We start from the raw sequence: 17,592 nt of genomic DNA, 5'->3' as shown, positions 1-17,592 counted from the left end.
GGGCAGAGGAAACGCTAAAAAGACACTCTGAAAGCCTCCCTAAATAAATACAACAACCCCATCGACATATGGGAACTGCTTGCCTAAGAACACACAAACTGGAGAAGCATCCGTGAAGGCGCTAATCAGCTCGAGTGTAGTAAGATGGAGCTCGGGGGTGGCTAATCGTAAACAGTGGAAAGAGAGCGCAGAATGCAGAGGTTCCCACCCATCTCATCAAATACCATCTGCCTAATCTGTGGCAGGGTCTGCGGATCCAGGATTAGACTATTCAGCCATCGCAGAACCCACCTCCCCGGAGTGGAAGCAAGTCAACCTCAATCCTGAGGGACTGCCCAAGGAGCAGGAGAGGTGCACCTGCGGCAGACAGGTGAAGATGAGGTCTAGTATGTTTTTCCCTCTTGTTGGTTCACTCACCACCTGTCGCAGACCCAGCCTAGCAGTTAAGCCCTTTAGAACTTGAACAGCATGGCCAATAGTGGTGCTACCGAGCCACTCATGGTGATGGACATTGAAATCCCCTATCCAGATTATATTTTGTGCCCTTGCCACTCTCAGTGCTTCCTCCAAGTGATGTTCAACATGGAGGAATTCTGATTCATCAGCTGATGGTGGATGGTACATGGGAATCAACAGGAGGTTTCCTTGCCGATGTTTGACCTGAAGCCACTTCTTAGGGTCCGGAGTCAATGTTGAGTACACCCAGGGCAACTCCTTCCCAACTGTGCAGCCACTTCTGTTGGTGGGACAGGACATACCCAGGGATGGTGCCAATGGTGTCCAGGACGTTATCTGTAAGATATGATTCTGTCAGGCTGTTGCTTGACTAGTGTGAGAGACTGCTCTCTAAATTTTGGATCTGGAGTCACATGTAAGCTTGACCAGGTGAGGACTGAAGATTTCCTTCCCTCAAGGACATTAGTGAACCAGCTGTGTTTTTTTACAACAATCAACATCATTAGACTTTGAATTCTAGATATTTTTGGATTCAATGTCCACTCTGCTGTGGTGGGATTTGAACCTGGGTCCCCAGAATATTACTCTGGGTGTCTGGATCCCCAGTCCAGTGACAATACCACTCAGCCACTGCCTCCCCCAGTGGTAATCTTCTTAAAACCTTAAGTACCATAAATCTGCAACAATATGTGAAAAATTTCAAAAGATAGTCTACGTTCAAAGTCTATCTTAATACTATCAGAATAAAATACATTCCCACATGGTGGATTTCTCGTAGAATATTTGTGTGATACACACTGACTGAACTTGTAATCAACAGTTAATCACTCAATAGACATGTAGCGATGGAGGTCACAACTATTAACCTTTCTGTCTGGCTTTTCCCATCAGCAACATGATCTTTATTGACTGCTGCATATGCCAGGATGCTTGCTGCAGGCCAAGAAACGATTAAACAGAACAGAAACGACTGCATGAAAATCAAATGCTGTGTGTGTGATTACATGGCTATAACTATAGTTTTTAAAATCTGAGTGAACGTTATAACAAAATCAAGCGTTGCTATTTGTGATCTTTTTATTTTAGTTCCACTGACTACTCAATACAGAGGTCGCAGTTACCCATTATTCTTTGCAGAAAATGAACAGATATTGGTATAATACAGTTAAAGGGTAAACTTGTATAATAGGATCAGTAAACTGTGACTCAATTCATCTGCACATTTATCTTACTTTTGGTGCGTACATTTAGCTTTTGCCAGGAGAGCACTGTTTTTTATTGACCAACAATCCTTTGCTTAGAAGGAAAGCCTGTTGATTCGGTTCACGTCCAAGGAAGCTTTTGAGCATGTCCATGCCATCTAAAGTTCCCCCCGGTTTGAGGATAGAGTCTCTGTAATTCATACCAACCTATTAACAGAAAAAGTAAATATTAGTATACTTCAGCAAGTATTACTTTTTAAAGTGGAGCAACAATTAACTATCATTTAAAGCCTGCCACCTTTACATATTACCCTTACAGTTGGCTGCTCCCTTTAATTCTTTTTTTAAAAATATATATTTTATTCAAGATTTTTTGGCCAAACATAACAGTACGTAGTGTTTCTTTTAAACACAATAAAGCAATATAAATAACAGTGGCCAGTTTTAAACAAATAAATAAATAATATATGAACAGAAACAAAAACAAAACTAAATGGCAACTGCCTTGTCAAAAATAGATACTCTCCAAAGATACAATCCAACAGTCCAATATACATTACCGAAAACAAATGCCTTTACATATACAATAACATCCCTGAGAGTCTGTCCGATTCCTCCCCCCCTCCCCCCTGGGTTGCTGCTGTTGTCTTCTTCTTTTCCATTCCCTCTATCTTTCTGTGAGGTAGTCGACGAACGGTTGCCACCGCCTGGTGAACCTTTGAGCCGAACCCCTTAGTACGAACTTAATCCGTTCTAACTTTATAAACCCTGCCATGTCGTTTATCCAGGTCTCCACACCCGGGGGTTTGGCTTCCTTCCACATTAACAATATCCTGCGCCGGGCTACGAGGGACGCAAAGGCCAAAACATCAGCCTCTCTCGCCTCCTGCACTCCCGGCTCTTCTGCAACCCCAAATATAGCCAACCCCCAGCTTGGTTCGACCTGGACCCTCACCACCTTCGAAAGCACCTTTGCACCCCCACCCAAAACCCCTGCAGTGCCGGGCATGACCAGAACATGTGGGTGTGATTCGCTGGGCTTCTCGAGCATCTCGCACACATATCCTCTAAACCCAAAAATTTACTGAGCCGCGCTCCAGTCATATGCGCCCTGTGTAACACCTTAAATTGTATCAGGCTTAGCCTGGCACACGAGGACGATGAGTTTACCCTGCGTAGGGCATCAGCCCACAGCCCCTCCTCAATCTCCTCCCCCAGCTCTTCTTCCCATTTCCCTTTCAGCTCATCTACCATGATCCCCCCTCGTCCCTCATTTCCCTATACATGCCCGACACCTTACCATCCCCCACCCATGTCTCTGAGATCACTCTGTCCTGCACCTCCTGCGTCGGGAGCTGCGGGAATTCCCTCACCTGTTGCCTCGCAAAAGCCCTCAGTTGCATATACCGAAATGCATTCCCTTGGGGCAACCCATATTTTTCTGTCAGCGCTCCCAGACTCGCAAACGTCCCATCTACGAACAGATCTCACAATTGTGCTACCCCTGCTCTTTGCCATGCTCCAAATCCCCCATCCATTCTCCCCAGAACAAACCTATGGTTATTTCTTATCGGGGACCGCACCGAGGCTCCCGTCTTTCCCCTATGCCGTCTCCACTGCCCCCAAATTTTCAATGTAGCCACCACCACCGGGCTTGTGGTGTATTTCTTTGGTGAGAACGGCAACGGTGCAGTCACCATAGCTTGTAGGCTAGTCCCCCTGCAGGACGCCCTCTCCAATCTCTTCCACGCCGCTCCCTCCCCTTCTCCCATCCACTTACACACCATTGAAATATTGGCGGCCCAGTAGTACTCACTTAGGCTTGGAAATGCCAGCCCCCCCCCCCCCCCCACCCCTGTCCCTACTACGCTGCAAAAATCCCCTCCTCACTCTCGGGGTCTTCCCGGCCCACACAATGCTCATAATACTCTTCTTGATTCTTTTGAAAAAAGCCTTCATGACCACCACCGGGAGGCACTGAAACACAAAAAGGAATTTCGGGAGGACCACCATTTTAACCGCCTGCACCCTACCTGCCAGTGACAGGGACACCATGTCCCATCTCTTAAAGTCCTCCTCCATCTGTTCCACCAACCGCGTTAAATTAAGCCTATGTAATGTACCCCAATTCTTGGCTATCTGGATCCCCAAGTACCGGAAGTCCCTTGTTACCTTCCTCAACGGTAAATCCTCTATTTCTCTGCTCTGCTCCCCTCGATGCACCACAAACAACTCACTTTTCCCCATGTTCAATTTATACCCTGAAAAATCCCCAAACTCCCCAAGTATCCGCATTATCTCTGGCATCCCCTCCGCCGGGTCCGCCACATATAGCAACAAATCATCCGCATACAGAGATATCCGGTGTTCTTCTCCTCCCCTCCACTTCCTGGAACCCCTCAATGCTATGGCCAGGGGCTCAATCGCCAGTGCAAACAATAACGGGGACAGAGGACATCCCTGCCTCGTCCCTCTATGGAGCCGAAAATAATCAGACCCCCGTCCATTCGTGACCACGCTCGCCATCAGGGCCCTATACAGCAACTGTACCCATCTGATATACCCATCTCCAAAGCCAAATCTCCTCAGCACCTCCCACAAATAATCCCACTCCACTCTATCAAATGCTTTCTCGGCATCCATCGCCACCACTATCTCCGCTTCCCCCTCTGGTGGGGGCATCATCATTACCCCTAGCAGCCTCCGTATATTTGTATTCAGCTGTCTCCCCTTCACAAGCCCAGTTTGGTCCTCATGAACCACCCCCGGGACACAATCCTCTATCCTCGTTGCCATTACCTTGGCCAGAATCTTAGCGTCCACATTCAGGAGGGAAATGGGCCTATAGGACCCGCATTGCAGCGGGTCTTTTTCCTTCTTTAGGAGGAGCGATATCGTTGCCTCTGACATAGTCGGGGGCAGCTGCCCCCTTTCCCTCGCCTCATTAAAGGTTCTCATCAGTAGCAGGGCCAGCAAGTCCATATATTTCCTATAGAATTCAACTGGGAATCCGTCTGGTCCCGAGGCCTTCCCCGCCTGCATGCTCCCAATCTCTTTCACTACTTCCTCCGTCTCAATCTGTGCTCCCAGTCCCGCCCTCTCCTGCTCCTCCACCGTAGGAAATTCCAGCTGATCCAGAAAGCACATCATTCTCTCCTTCCCATCCGGGGGCTGAGCTTCATATAATCTTTCATAAAATGCCTTGAACACTCCATTCACTCTCTCCGCTCCCCGCTCCATCTCTCCCTCCTCATCTCTCACCCCCCCTATCTCCCTCGCTGCTCCCCTTTTCCTCAGTTGGTGGGCCAGCAACCTGCTCGCCTTCTCCCCATATTCATACTGTACACCCTGTGCCTTCCTCCATTGTGCCTCTGCATTACCCGTAGTCAACAAGTCAAATTCTACATGTAGCCTTTGCCGTTCCCTGTACAGTCCCTCCTCCGGTGTCTCCGCATATTGTCTGTCCACCCTCAGAAGTTCTTTCAACAACCGCTCCCTTTCCCTACCCTCCTACTTTCCTTTATGTGCCCTAATAGATATCAGCCCCCCTCTAACCACTGCCTTTAGCGCCTCCCAGACCACTCCCACCTGAACCTCCCCATTATCATTGAGTTCCAAGTACCTTTCAATTCACCCCCTCACCCTTAAACACACACCCTCATCTGCCAATAATCCCATGTCCATTCTCCAGGGTGGATGCTGTTCTTTTTCCTCTCCTATCTCCAGGTCCACCCAATGTGGAGCGTGATCCGAAATAGCTATAGCCGTGTACTCCGTCCCCATCACCTTCGGGATCAGTGCCCTTCCCAAAACAAAAAAGTCTATCCGTGAATAAACTTTGTGGACATAGGAGAAAAACGAAAACTCCTTACTCCTAGGTCTACTAAATCTCCAGGGGTCTACTCCTCCCATCTGCTCCATAAAGTCCTTAAGCACCCTAGCTGCAGCCGGCCTCCTTCCGGTCCTGGACCTCGATCTGTCCAGCCCTGGGTCCAGCACCGTATTAAAATCTCCACCCATTACCAACTTCCCCACCTCTAGGTCCGGGATACGTCCTACCATACGCCTCATAAAGTTGGCATCATCCCAGTTCGGGGCATATACGTTCACTAAGACCACCGCCTCCCCTTGCAATCTGCCACTCACCATCACGTATCTGCCCCCACTATCCGCCACTCTGGTCTTTGCCTCAAACATTACCCGCTTCCCCACTAGTATAGCCACCCCCCTGTTTTTTGCGCCTAGCCCCGAATGAAACACCTGCCCCACCCATCCTTTGCGTAGTCTGACCTGGTCTATCAGTTTCAGATGCGTCTCCTGCAGCATAACCACATCTGCCTTAAGTTTCTTTAGGTGTGCGAGTACCTGTGCCCTCTTTATTGGCCCGTTCAGCCCTCTCACATTCCACGTGATCAGCCGGGTTGGGGGGCTCTTTAGCCCCCCCCCCCCCCCCACTTGTCGACTAGCCATCTCCCCCCCCCCCCGCTTGTCGACTAGCCATCTCCTTTTTCAATCCAGCTCCTCACCCGGTTCCCACGTAGCCATATCTCCCCCAACGGCGCCCTCCCGCCCCATACCAGCTCCCCCTTCTCCCCAGCAGCAGCAACCCAGTTAACCCCCCCCCCCGCTAGATCCCTCACTAGCGCAATTGCACGCTCCATGTTGCTCCCAGAAGTCAGCAAACTCTGGCTGACCTCGGCTTCCCCCCGTGACCTCGGCTCCCACTGTGCGAGGGTCCTTCCTTCCTGCTTCCCTGTTCCCGCCATGATTACCATAGCGCGGGAACAAAGCCCACGCTTCCCATTTGGCCCTGCCCCCAATGGCCGGTGCCCCCAGCTCCTCATCCTCCCTCCCCCCCTCCCCCACGACATGGGGAAGAGAGAAAAGTTACAGGGTCGCAGGATTAACAACTTGGGAAATCATCTCTTCCCCCTTTTCCCCCTCTTCACCCCACATATTCACCCCACCACTTTGTCCCAAACGTTCTTTTTCTAGCCCGCTTATTCCAGTTTCTCCTTGACAATAAATGTCCATTCCTCTTCTGCCGTTTCAAAGTAGTGGTGTTTCCCTTGATGTGTGACCCACAGTCTTGCCGGCTGTAGCATTCCAAATTTAACTTTCCTTTTGTGCAGCACCGCCTTGGCCCGATTAAAGCTTGCCCTCCTTCTCGCCACCTCCGCACTCCAATCTTGATATACGCGGATCACCGCGTTCTCCCACCTACTGCTCCGAGTTTTCTTTGCCCATCTGAGGACCATCTCTCTGTCCTTATATCGGAGAAATCTCACCACTATGGCTCGAGGAATTTCTCCAGCCCTCGGTCTTCGCGCCATAACTCGAAGGGCTCCCTCCACCTCCAACGGGCCCGTCGGGGCCTCCGATCCCATTAACGAGTGCAGCATCGTGCTCACATATGCCCCGACGTCCGCCCCTTCTGCACGACCAAGAATCCTTAAATTCTTCTTCCTCGCATTATTCTCCAGCACCTCCAGCCTTTCCACACACCTTTTGTGTTGTGCCTCGTGCATCTCTGTCTTCACCACCAGGCCCTGTATGTCGTCCTCATTCTCAGCAGCCTTTGCCTTCACGACCCGAAGCGCCTGCTCCTGGGTCTTTTGCCTCTCCTTTAGCCCTTCAATCGCCTGTAATATCGGGGCCAACAGCTCCTTCTTCATCTCCTTTTTAAGTTCTTCCACGCAACGCCGCAGGAACTCTTGTTGGTCAGGGCCCCATATTAAACTGCCTCCTTCTGACGCCATCTTGCTTTGTGCCTGCCTTCCTGGCCGCTGCTCTAGAGGATCCACCGCAATCCGGCCACTTTCCTCTCCTTTTTCCATCCGTGTCCAGGGGGGATTCTCTTCTGGTTTACCGCACAGTGTTTTTAGCTGTTAAAATTGCCGTTGGGGCTCCTATTAAGAGCCCAAAAGTCCTTTCCACCGGGAGCTGCCGAAACGTACGACTTAGCTGGTCATCGCCGCACCCGGAAGCCCGCTCCCTTTAATTCTTGCACACAAAGAGGCAGAGAGCAGTTTCTATTGTTAAGAATTGGAGGAAATCAATATTAAAAAATAAAATTGGGATAAAATTTTAAAGAGTTGATAAGGGCAAATGTCTGGAAAACATTTTGATATGTAAATAACATATCAGAGAGAAAAGCAAGTGTTTACCTATACTACTAGGGTTAAACAATTGAGTATAGAAGAGGTAACTTTAAAGTGGAGAGGAAATTGACAGTATATGATAATAGCTGGAGCTAAAGGGTAGGTAACATCAAAGGAAAAGAATGATATGTCAATAGCACAATAACTGGGCAGCATGGTAGCACAGGTGAATGGCACGGTAGCATAGTGGTTAGCACAGTGGTTAGCTAAGTTCGATTCCTGGCTTGAGTCACTGTCTGTGTAGAGTCTGCACGTTCCCCCTGTGTCTGCGTGGGTTTCCTCCGGGTGCTCCGGTTTCCTCCCACAAGTCCCGAAAGATATGCTTGTTAGGAGAATTGGATATTCTGAATTCTCCCTCAGTGTACCAGAACAGGCGCCGTACTGTTGCGACTAGGGGATTTTCAGTTTCATTGCAGTGTTCATGTAAGCCAACTTGTGACACTAATTTAAAATTTTTTTTTTTAAAGGAGTACCCAATTATTTTTTTTTCCCAATTAAGGGGCAATTTTGTGTGGTCAATCCACCTAACCTACACATCTTTGGGTTGTGGGGGTGAAACCCACGCAGACCCGGGGAGAATGTGCAAACTCCACACTGAAGTGACCTAGGGCCGGGATTCGAACCCGGGTCCTCAGCACCGTAGGCTGCAGTGCTAACCACTAGGCCACATGCCACTCCTACTTGTGACACTAATAAAGATTATTATTAACTGGAGAATGGGACATAGTAGCAGCTACCATTACAGCCTCATCGAGCTGCAGCAACAGTCTCCTGAAAAAAGTTATTGCTAAACGGGCAGCCAGTTAAGACCAAAAACTCAAACCGAGAAGATTTTGCTTTCTCCAAAATTGTGTGTGGTAATTATCTGCTGAATTTAGCTCAAAGTTATATAATATTGAATGCTGTTTAGCAACAAAGGGACATCTCAGAGTATAGGAAATACAGGTAGTTGGGAGTCAAAGGGTAATTTCATGTAATACTGTGTGTGTATGCTCATCAGTGCAATGAAGTGTTCTGGTGCATTAAAGTCCTTGCTGGGAAATTAAGTAAGTAGCGATTGTCATTTGAAATGATAAACAAAGTAGATAATCTATCTTAATTTTATTATCGTCCACCGGCTTCAAACAGGATACTGTCAACCACTAACCTCCTTGCAGACATCAAGGCTGGCAATAGCATCATTTTTTAAACTGGATCTCCCTTGGTGTTAATCAAGATAGGTCAGAGATTACGTTGTTTCGTATGAACAGCAGTACTTAATCATGTGACATAATAATTTTATTGCTAGGGTTGAAACTTTATACAATGGCCATTTGAGGATTAACATTCCCCATATAACTTTTCTTTAAAAACTTTGCAAGACTTTGATATATATACTTAGACGTATCTTGGAATACGTCTTGCATTTTGTTTTTAACATTGATAAGCTCTGCTTGGCTTAAATCTAACCAACTCACAAGATGCTGTGGAGGAATTGTAATGTGAGAAGAGTCATCCACATGGAGAGCTTGGGCATAAAAACCTAAAAGGTGCAGTCTCTTACCATCTTTAACCTGTTTACCTCGGGCGATTCAAATATTATATTTGCAGCATAACCAATTAAGGGAAGTAACCACTAAATGATATACAGTATTTTAAAAATACGACTGACAATGTAAAATTAGCAAATACTACTTCAACAGGATGCCAGTGTAAACCGCAGAGCTGCAATGTTTTACCATTGGATCCATTATATGATTATTTTTGAAGCGGCTGTAGAACATGTCCATTGAAAAAACTTCACTGTATAGGTACCCATAGTACTGACCATCATAACCATCTGCCAGGTGCTCAAAAGTAGCAGGCATATTCGTTCCTGCAAAACAAATCAAGGAACCAAAAAAACTCATGATTCTTACCATGATAATGTGCATGTAAATATAATAGCTTAGTCTCTCATACTTTTCATTCTGTGAATTAGTGCATTATCTATTCTGTGTTACAAGAATCAATTTAAGAATACTTGGAGACTTGATAAGCCAGATTGAGTTGGATGACACAGGAGCTCTTTAAAAACGATAGATGCAACCCAATTCCGGGATTCCTGACTCCATTCCCAGGGTTTCTGATTTCCAGGAGTGCCTGTTAAGGTTGCGGTCTAGTCTGGGTCAAAAGCCAGCATCCTGCATTCCCAACTTGGCTAGCTCCATTGTGGGCTGAGCATGCCTCAATCGTTCACAGTCTTCATGGGGTAGGGAAGGTTTTTCAAAGTGTGATGACTCATGGTACCTCAGTGATGTTGTGAACTATAATCTGCATGAGTGGCCCCACTATGCTAGGCTGTATCCCTGTCCCCCCAAATAACCCAATGCCCCCATGCCAAAATGTTCCTTGCAAACATTATCTTAAGGGCTATCATTATTATTAATGTTGGTGGCTGCTTTCCACAATCTATTATTACCTTAGTAGGGCATCCTAAATTCAGTTTGACTGACACTTCAAAGATGTTATTAAAGGATTAGCTATTTAGTTGTAGATTTACAAATAGAAATCTGTTTGTTGTTATAAGGGGTTGAGTGCTTGAGGGAATTATACGTTTTGAATGGGCTTTCAAAAAATGATTTTTAAAAAACGATATTTAAGGTTGTAATAGATGCTTGGACTATTATTTAATTTCATCTCAACCCAGCTCCTAAGTCTTCCCCTGGTGGATACTGAGTGAAATGACACATACAAATACGTCACAGTAGACCATTTGGCATTTCAAGTCTTCTCTACCACTCAATAATATCATGTTTGATCTGATTGTGATCCACAAATCCACATTCCCTAATCCCCGGTAACCTTTAATTCCCTTGCCTCTGCCTTCACCAGTACCCTGTGAAGAGAGTATTAAAGACTCACGACTCTCAGAGAAAACAAATCTCATTTCTTTCTTAAATGAGATACCCCTTATTTTTAAATTGTGTCTCCTAGTTCTAGTCCATCCCACAAGGGGAAGCGCCCTTTCAGCCTTAACCCTGTCACGTCCTCTCAGGTCTTATATGTTTAATTCTTCTAATTGATTAGAGGGGCTGTTTAGCACAGGGCTAAATCGCTGGCTTTGAAAGCAGACCAAGGCAGGCCAGCAGCACAGTTCAATTCCCGTGCCAGGCTCCCCGAAAAGGCGCCGGAATGTGGCGACTAGGGGCTTTTCACAGTAACTTCATTGAAGCCTACTTGTGACAATAAGCAATTTTCATTTCATTTCATTTTCATTGTCAATGGATACAGGCCCAGCCTGTCCAACATCTCCTCATAAGATAACTCTTGCATCCCAGATTTCAGTTGAGTGGGGTCATAAAGGCAAAGGGTGATGGGTGGGTTGCAATCTATTGGCATTATTTTGGCATGGCTTTAAGGGACCATGAAGGTGTTTGGGAAAAGATGGGTTGTCATGGAGGATATGAGGGGCCATTCCGGTGGATGGTGTTGGGTTGGCATCAGTTAACATGGAGGAGTGCGAGCTAGAGGGCCTAATATTTAACAGAATAACTAGGAGTAAGTCCCAGAGAAAGCCCACCGTGGCATTTCGTAGCCCCTGTGGCCACCACTACTCAGTGTCTGGGGGCAGCGGGCCTGACTCTATCCCGCATCTGGCACCCCACCCCCAGAGGGGAGATTCTGCTATTTAGTTGAGTTTCTCCTGAGGCGGCTCAATGAGTCTTCACGGGGAAGGAATAAACTAAGAATGGGATGGTGATGTATTAGCCTAAGGACTTTTCCGTTCCATGATGTATAAAATAAAATAGTTTTGAAATTTGTAATGCAGGGTATGTACCTGGTGGTGCTGGTATTCCCAGAATTTCTTCACGGAATTTGGCATATTCCTCTGCTGTATTAGCAGATGATTTTGTATGGATTGACTGGTCAACCTTACTCAAAACAATCTGCCGCAGATTTAGAAGACCTGTTTGGGAAGGAAAAAAGGTTAGTTGACTTGTTCCAAAATTAGATGGTAGCTGGTCGGGACTGTGAAAAAATGGGTTAATAGTCTGTATTACACAATTATAAATACTGCACCTTGATTAATATTGTAGAAGGATGGATGTTGTATTCCATTTTTTGTATCAGAATATTTAAAGAACCATTCAAAAAAAATTCTAATTGAGGACAATCTAGCATGGCCAATCCACCTACCCTGAACATCTTTGGGTTGTGGGGCTGAGACCCACGCAGACACGGGGAGAATGCGCAAATTCCACATGGACAGTGACCTGGGGCTGTGATTGAACCCTTGTCCTCGAAGGCATGAGGCAGCAGTGCTAACCACTGCGCCAACGTGGTGCCCTTTTAAGAACCATTTAGAGAACGGAATAAGTCCTGCTCTCAGATCAACAGAACATTCATTTGACTGCCTCATCTCCCTTATGCAGTTCCCATGCAGCAGTTACAATGCTGGAGGGCAGAGGAAAATGGAAAATATCAAGGGTAAAAAAAAATAAGGAGGTCAGAAAGGGAAGAGGACTAAAGGGAAGGTGAAAAATAAGCAGAGAAAGGGAAAAGCAAGTGTAGAGGACAACCTAAATGGTGAAAAGAGGAAAACAGAAATGAAAGGGGACAGAGAAAAGAAAAAAGGGGTGTCCTTCCCCCCACCACTTTCTGGAGGTTTAACTTAGGTGTACAGGTGCGTTTTGAGGTGTGACCTCAGCATGAAAAAATGTTTGACAAGAGTTTTGTTTGAAATCTATTAGCAATAATTAAGCAAGGCAAATTGGCATGCTTATGTTATTCCTGCTATAATTTTGGCAATGACATCCTGAATGATCAGGAAAAATCCTCAAGAAACTAACTTGTGTTTTGACACCATGGGTTGTATTTCCCCTTCAGGTACAATCAGAACAAAAAGTACAGAAGCATCTAGGTGCCTCATTGTTTTTGTGCTAGTGCTTTGCCGGAGCAATCCCAATCTAGTCCCATAGCCTGGGGGCGGGACTGTCCGCCAGCCAATGCTGGAATCGGGAGAGGCGATTAATAATAATAATAATAATAATAATAATAATCGCTTATTGTCACAAGTAGGCTTCAGTGAAGTTACTGTGAAAAGCCCCGAGTTGCCACATTCCGGCGCCTGTTCGGGGAGGCCGGTACAGGAACTGAACCCGCGCTGCTGCCTTGTTCTGCATTACAAGCCAGCTGTGCTAAACCAGTCCCTAGGTGGAGAATCAGTCGTGAGGCTAAAATCATGGCCGGCACTGGGTGCCCGCCAGAATGCCATGCTCTGGAGCCTTCACAGCGGCGTCAATGCATTCTACTCTGTACGTAAACGCCGTCTTGGTGGGACAGGGTGGGTATGCACCATACTAACATGTCTACCTTTCACCCCCAGTAGAAAATGGCCATCAGAATCTACATAGGAATAGTGGCCTTCATCCTGGCCGCTGGCTTGCCCCAGAGGAACAGCCCAACAGGCCAAGAAGAGGTGGGAAGGAGGCACTGCATCAGGCCTAGTGTATACCAGAAGTGCTCATCATTCGAGGACCTGCCAGACCAGGCGTGCAGTCGAAGACTCTGGCTGAGCAGGGGGACAGGAGGACCGAACAGCATATCTGCCGGATCATGGCATACCTGACACCGCGGGGGTATGGGGTAGGACACCCGCTCTCAGTGGTAATCAAGGTGACGGCTGCCCTGAACATTTACGCCACCAGGTCCATCCAGGCGGCGAATGGTGACTGAATCGCACAGACCTCGGTGCACAGCTGCATCTGCACCGTCACAGAGGCACGATGTACCCGGTCGGAACTATACATCAAATTCAATGTGGACGAGGCCACCAGGATGCTCGGGCAGCGGGGTTCGCTGTTATCGCCAAGATGCTTGGGGTTCAGGGGGTGAGCGACTGGACGCATGTCGCCCTACGAGCACTGGCCCATGACGGGCCATTCTTCACAAATCAATTGGGGTTCCACTCTATGAATGTGCCGGTGTGTGACCACAAGATACACATCATACATGTCTGTGCCTGATACCCGGTCAGCGTGCACGATGCCTTCATCTTGACACACTTAACGGTTCCTGACCTCTTTGAACCGAACCTTCAACTGAGGGGTTGGGTCCAGGGTGACAGGGGTTATCCACTGCGGTCGTGGCTGACGACGCCTATCAGAAGCCACAGACTGACGTGGAAACTTGCTACAATGATGCCCGTGCTGCGACTAGGGGCGTTTTCGAGCGAACCGTGCTTCAGCGTCCCGAAGATGCGGTTCAGGTGGTGGCCAGCTGTGTCCTCCACAACATCGTGCAGCAGAGGGGCGACGTGCTAGAAGAGGAGGATGAACACCAGGCCTCATCCGATGAGGTGGGGAGGGCAAGGGCGGGCAGGACATGGGGCCCAGGAAGGCCCTCAACGTGCGCGCCGGAGTCGATGCGCACGGGTCACTCTAACGGCATGGACAGCCCATCCCACCCTCCCATGAACACCCTCCCTGCACCACATCCACCCCATTGCAAACCCCTCCGTGATTCCTACCTGCCTCACTATGGGGTTCAAGTGGGTTGACAATAACAGTGGGTATGGTCCAAAGGAAGAAGGATGATGACGACAACAACTCGCTCCGTACCATTTGACAACGTCTGACTCCTGCCCAGCGAAGCATGTTCCACCGTCCACCTGGGTGATCCCAGCATGCGAGTTAGCCATCCCATCAGAGTCCACAGGAGGTGGGAACGGTGGAAGTTGGGGTGGAGAGGGGTGGAGGTGGAGAACCGGAGCGATGGGTGCTAACTGAACTGGGGTCCCTGGGCCAAGCCCACCCCCAATATCTGCCCATTTCCCCCCCCCCCCCCCCCACCGCGCAGCGCCCCCTCTGCAGCCAGCCCAGCCCAGACAATCCCTCACACGCTTCTGACAGAGCACCTCGGCAGATTGAAACTTTGTGAACAGGTGTTTAATGTTTTTTGTAAGGGCCACGAAGAATCCAGCACGAGTTTTAAGGATACAAAGTAATAACATTTATTTACAATAACATATATATATATATATGTATAAAACAGCAGCAGCAACTTCCCTTGCTGCACACTCCTTCTTGCTGGTTCCAAACTGGCCAGCTTTATTTATACATGGAGTTTACTAATGGTTTCTCCGCCCCCCCTCATTGGGAAAGCTCATACTGGGATTGTCATTAGTCCCCAACCAATGGTAAGCAGGCAGGTTATAACATCCCTCCCCCCCAAAGTCCAAGGAATCCACCGAAGACCCTGGCGAAGGAGGGCATCGGACTCGTTTTGCCGCAGGCCGGACACCATTTGCCCGCGGCGCTGGATCAGGCGGCATGTAACGAGACGGAGACCGGCGCTTCCATGATGAACGGCGTAACGGTTGTACATCCACGGCCCGTGGACCCGAGGATTCCCCCTCTGATGCGTCCGGTGTCTCCATCTCGGAGTCAGAGTCTGCTGCCTCCGTCATGTCAGCGTCTCTATCTCCATTCGGTGCTGTAACGACCTGCGCAGGCATTGAGTGAGGCACCAGCGGAAGATTGTGAGAACTACCTTCCATTGTCTTTGGTCTCTGCGGCTGTAGAAATGAGCTCCGTGGGCGGGAAATCTTTTGAGGGGATAGTCTTCTGGACCGAACGTGGTCTACTTGTTTGCGCTGGAGACGACCCTGGGCTTGCACCTGGTAAAATATAGGGCCCGTTTGGCGAAAGATTACGTCAGGAACCCACTGGGCCCCACCAGCAAAATTCCGAACGAACACTGGGTCACCGGGCGCAAACTGTCGAATCGGCCGATGCCGAGAAAATCTCTGTCCCTGCCGTTCTTGTGTGCGGCGTACTTTTGCGCCAATGTCCGGGAAAACCATACTAAGGCGGGTGCGAAGTCTCTGGCCCATTAGGAGTTCTGCGAGAGCTACCCCAGTCACCGCATGGGGGGTGGTCCTATACGTAAACAAAAAGCGAGCCAGTCTCGTGTCCATTGATCCGGAAGACTGCTTCTTTAGGCCTCTTTTGAATGTCTGCACTGCGCGCTCTGCCAACCCATTTGAAGCCGGGTGGTAAGGGGCAGTGCGGATATGGCGTATGCCGTTCAGCTTTATGAACCTCGCAAACTCCTCACTCGTGAATGGAGTGCCGTCATCCGTGACCAGCACCTCGGGGAGGCCATGCGTACTAAAAGACAAACGCATCTTTTCAATTGTTGCGCAGGACGTTGTCCCCTGCATCTTATGCACCTCTAGCCATTTAGACTGGGTGTCAATTAATAGAAGGAACATGGATCCTTGAAAAGGGCCTGCGAAATCTGCATGCAAGCGCGCCCAAGGCCGCCCTGGCCATTCCGCGGCCGGCGGAAGCTTCTGATGCTCCTGGCAAATGGAGCAGTTTTGGGCCTCCTTCTCAATGTCGGTGTCGAGGCCTGGCCACCAGACATAACTCCGGGCCAACATTTTCATTTTGGTCACACCTGGATGCCCATTGTGCAAGTCTCTTAGTATCAGCTCCTGGCCTTTTTCCGGGACAATCACACGCGTACCCCACAAGAGGATGCCGTCTTCCACGCTGAATTCTGACAGCTTGGAGGAAAATGCCCGCATCTCGCCTGGGAGCTGTCTATGCTGCCCACCATACAGGACTATGTGCCGAACCTTTGACAGGACAGGCTCCGTCTGGGTCCACTCACGGATCTGTGATGCCGTGACAGGCAAGGTGTCCATAAAACTTAGAGTTGCAACCACCTCACCGGTCGTGGGGGTCGACATGGGGCCGGTCGATAAAGGCAATCGGCTCAGTGCGTCGGCATTTGCTATCTGCGTTCCTGGTTTGTGCTCCAGAGAATACTCGTATGGAGCAAGCAACAAAGCCCAGCGCTGGATCCGTGCGGAAGCAATGGGCGGTATTGGCTTATCCTCTCTGAAAAGTCCCAACAGAGGCTTATGATGAGTCACGATAGTGAAATGGCGGCCATACACGTACTGGTGGAAGCGTTTCACCGCAAAAACCACTGCCAGGCCCTCCTTCTCGATCTGCGCATACTTTTTCTCCGCTGCAGTCAATGTGCGGGAGGCGAAAGCTATCGGTCGCTCGGCCCCATTCTCCATCTTGTGGGACAGGATGGCCCCAATACCATACGGGGATGCATCACATGTGACGAGCAAAGGCTTTCCAGGATCATAGTGGGTTAGTAACCCAGACGACGACAATTGTTGCTTTACCCGCCGGAAAGCGGTTTCTTGCGGCTGACCCCAAACCCAGGTGTGATTTTTCTTTAGCCGAAGGTGCAACGGGGCCAGCGTAGTTGCCAGATTGGGGAGGAACTTCCCGTAATAGTTTACGAGACCGAGAATCGAGACCGAGAAAAGAACGAAGATGCGAAGTATCAGTCGGGGCGGGGGCCTGTTGAATCGCACGCACCTTCTCTGCGACGGGGTGCAAACCTTCGCGGTCCACCCGATAACCTAGGTAGACTACTTCCTTTGCCTGAAATACGCACTTTGTGCGACGTAAACGGACTCTAGCCTCCGAAAAGCGTCTAAGGACAGCCTCCAGATTTTCCAAATGTTCCTGCTCCGACATCCCTGAAATCAAAACGTCATCTAAGTAGACAGCGACACGTGGTAAACCTCTCATAATGCCCTCCATAACACGTTGAAAAATAGGCAGGCAGAGGATACTCCAAAGGGCAACCGTGTATATTCATACAGGCCCCGGTGTGTATTAATCGTTACATATGGTCGGGAGGCAAGGTCCAGCTCCAACTGTAGGTAGGCGTGACTCATATCTAAGTTTGTGAACGAGAGTCCGCCTGCAAGCTTC

At 48.8% G+C, this 17,592-nt stretch overlaps 1 protein-coding gene across 4 annotated transcripts in view; it reads right to left on the bottom strand.

Annotated features, from left to right (window-relative positions):
- Positions 1–1,519: 1,519 nt before the first annotated feature.
- The window catches only part of LOC140429212 (neurolysin, mitochondrial-like), a 108,647-nt gene continuing 92,574 nt past the window's right edge, over positions 1,520–17,592 (bottom strand). For 2 of the 4 annotated variants that reach the window (XM_072515930.1, XM_072515931.1), the window contains exons 11-13: positions 11,619–11,747; positions 9,538–9,674; positions 1,520–1,865 (exon numbers count right to left, since the gene is read on the bottom strand). In XM_072515930.1, the coding sequence (XP_072372031.1) occupies positions 1,704–1,865; positions 9,538–9,674; positions 11,619–11,747 (428 nt within the window). In that variant the 3' untranslated portion in view covers positions 1,520–1,703. Of the gene's footprint in view, positions 1,866–9,537; positions 9,675–11,618; positions 11,748–17,592 lie in introns of those variants that run through there. The other 2 variants (XM_072515932.1, XR_011949014.1) reach the window with 2 other exon arrangements.

The sequence above is a fragment of the Scyliorhinus torazame genome, chromosome 9 (assembly GCF_047496885.1).
Source record: "Scyliorhinus torazame isolate Kashiwa2021f chromosome 9, sScyTor2.1, whole genome shotgun sequence".
NCBI lineage: Eukaryota > Metazoa > Chordata > Chondrichthyes > Carcharhiniformes > Scyliorhinidae > Scyliorhinus > Scyliorhinus torazame.
This window is presented reverse-complemented; position numbering and strand designations above follow the sequence as displayed.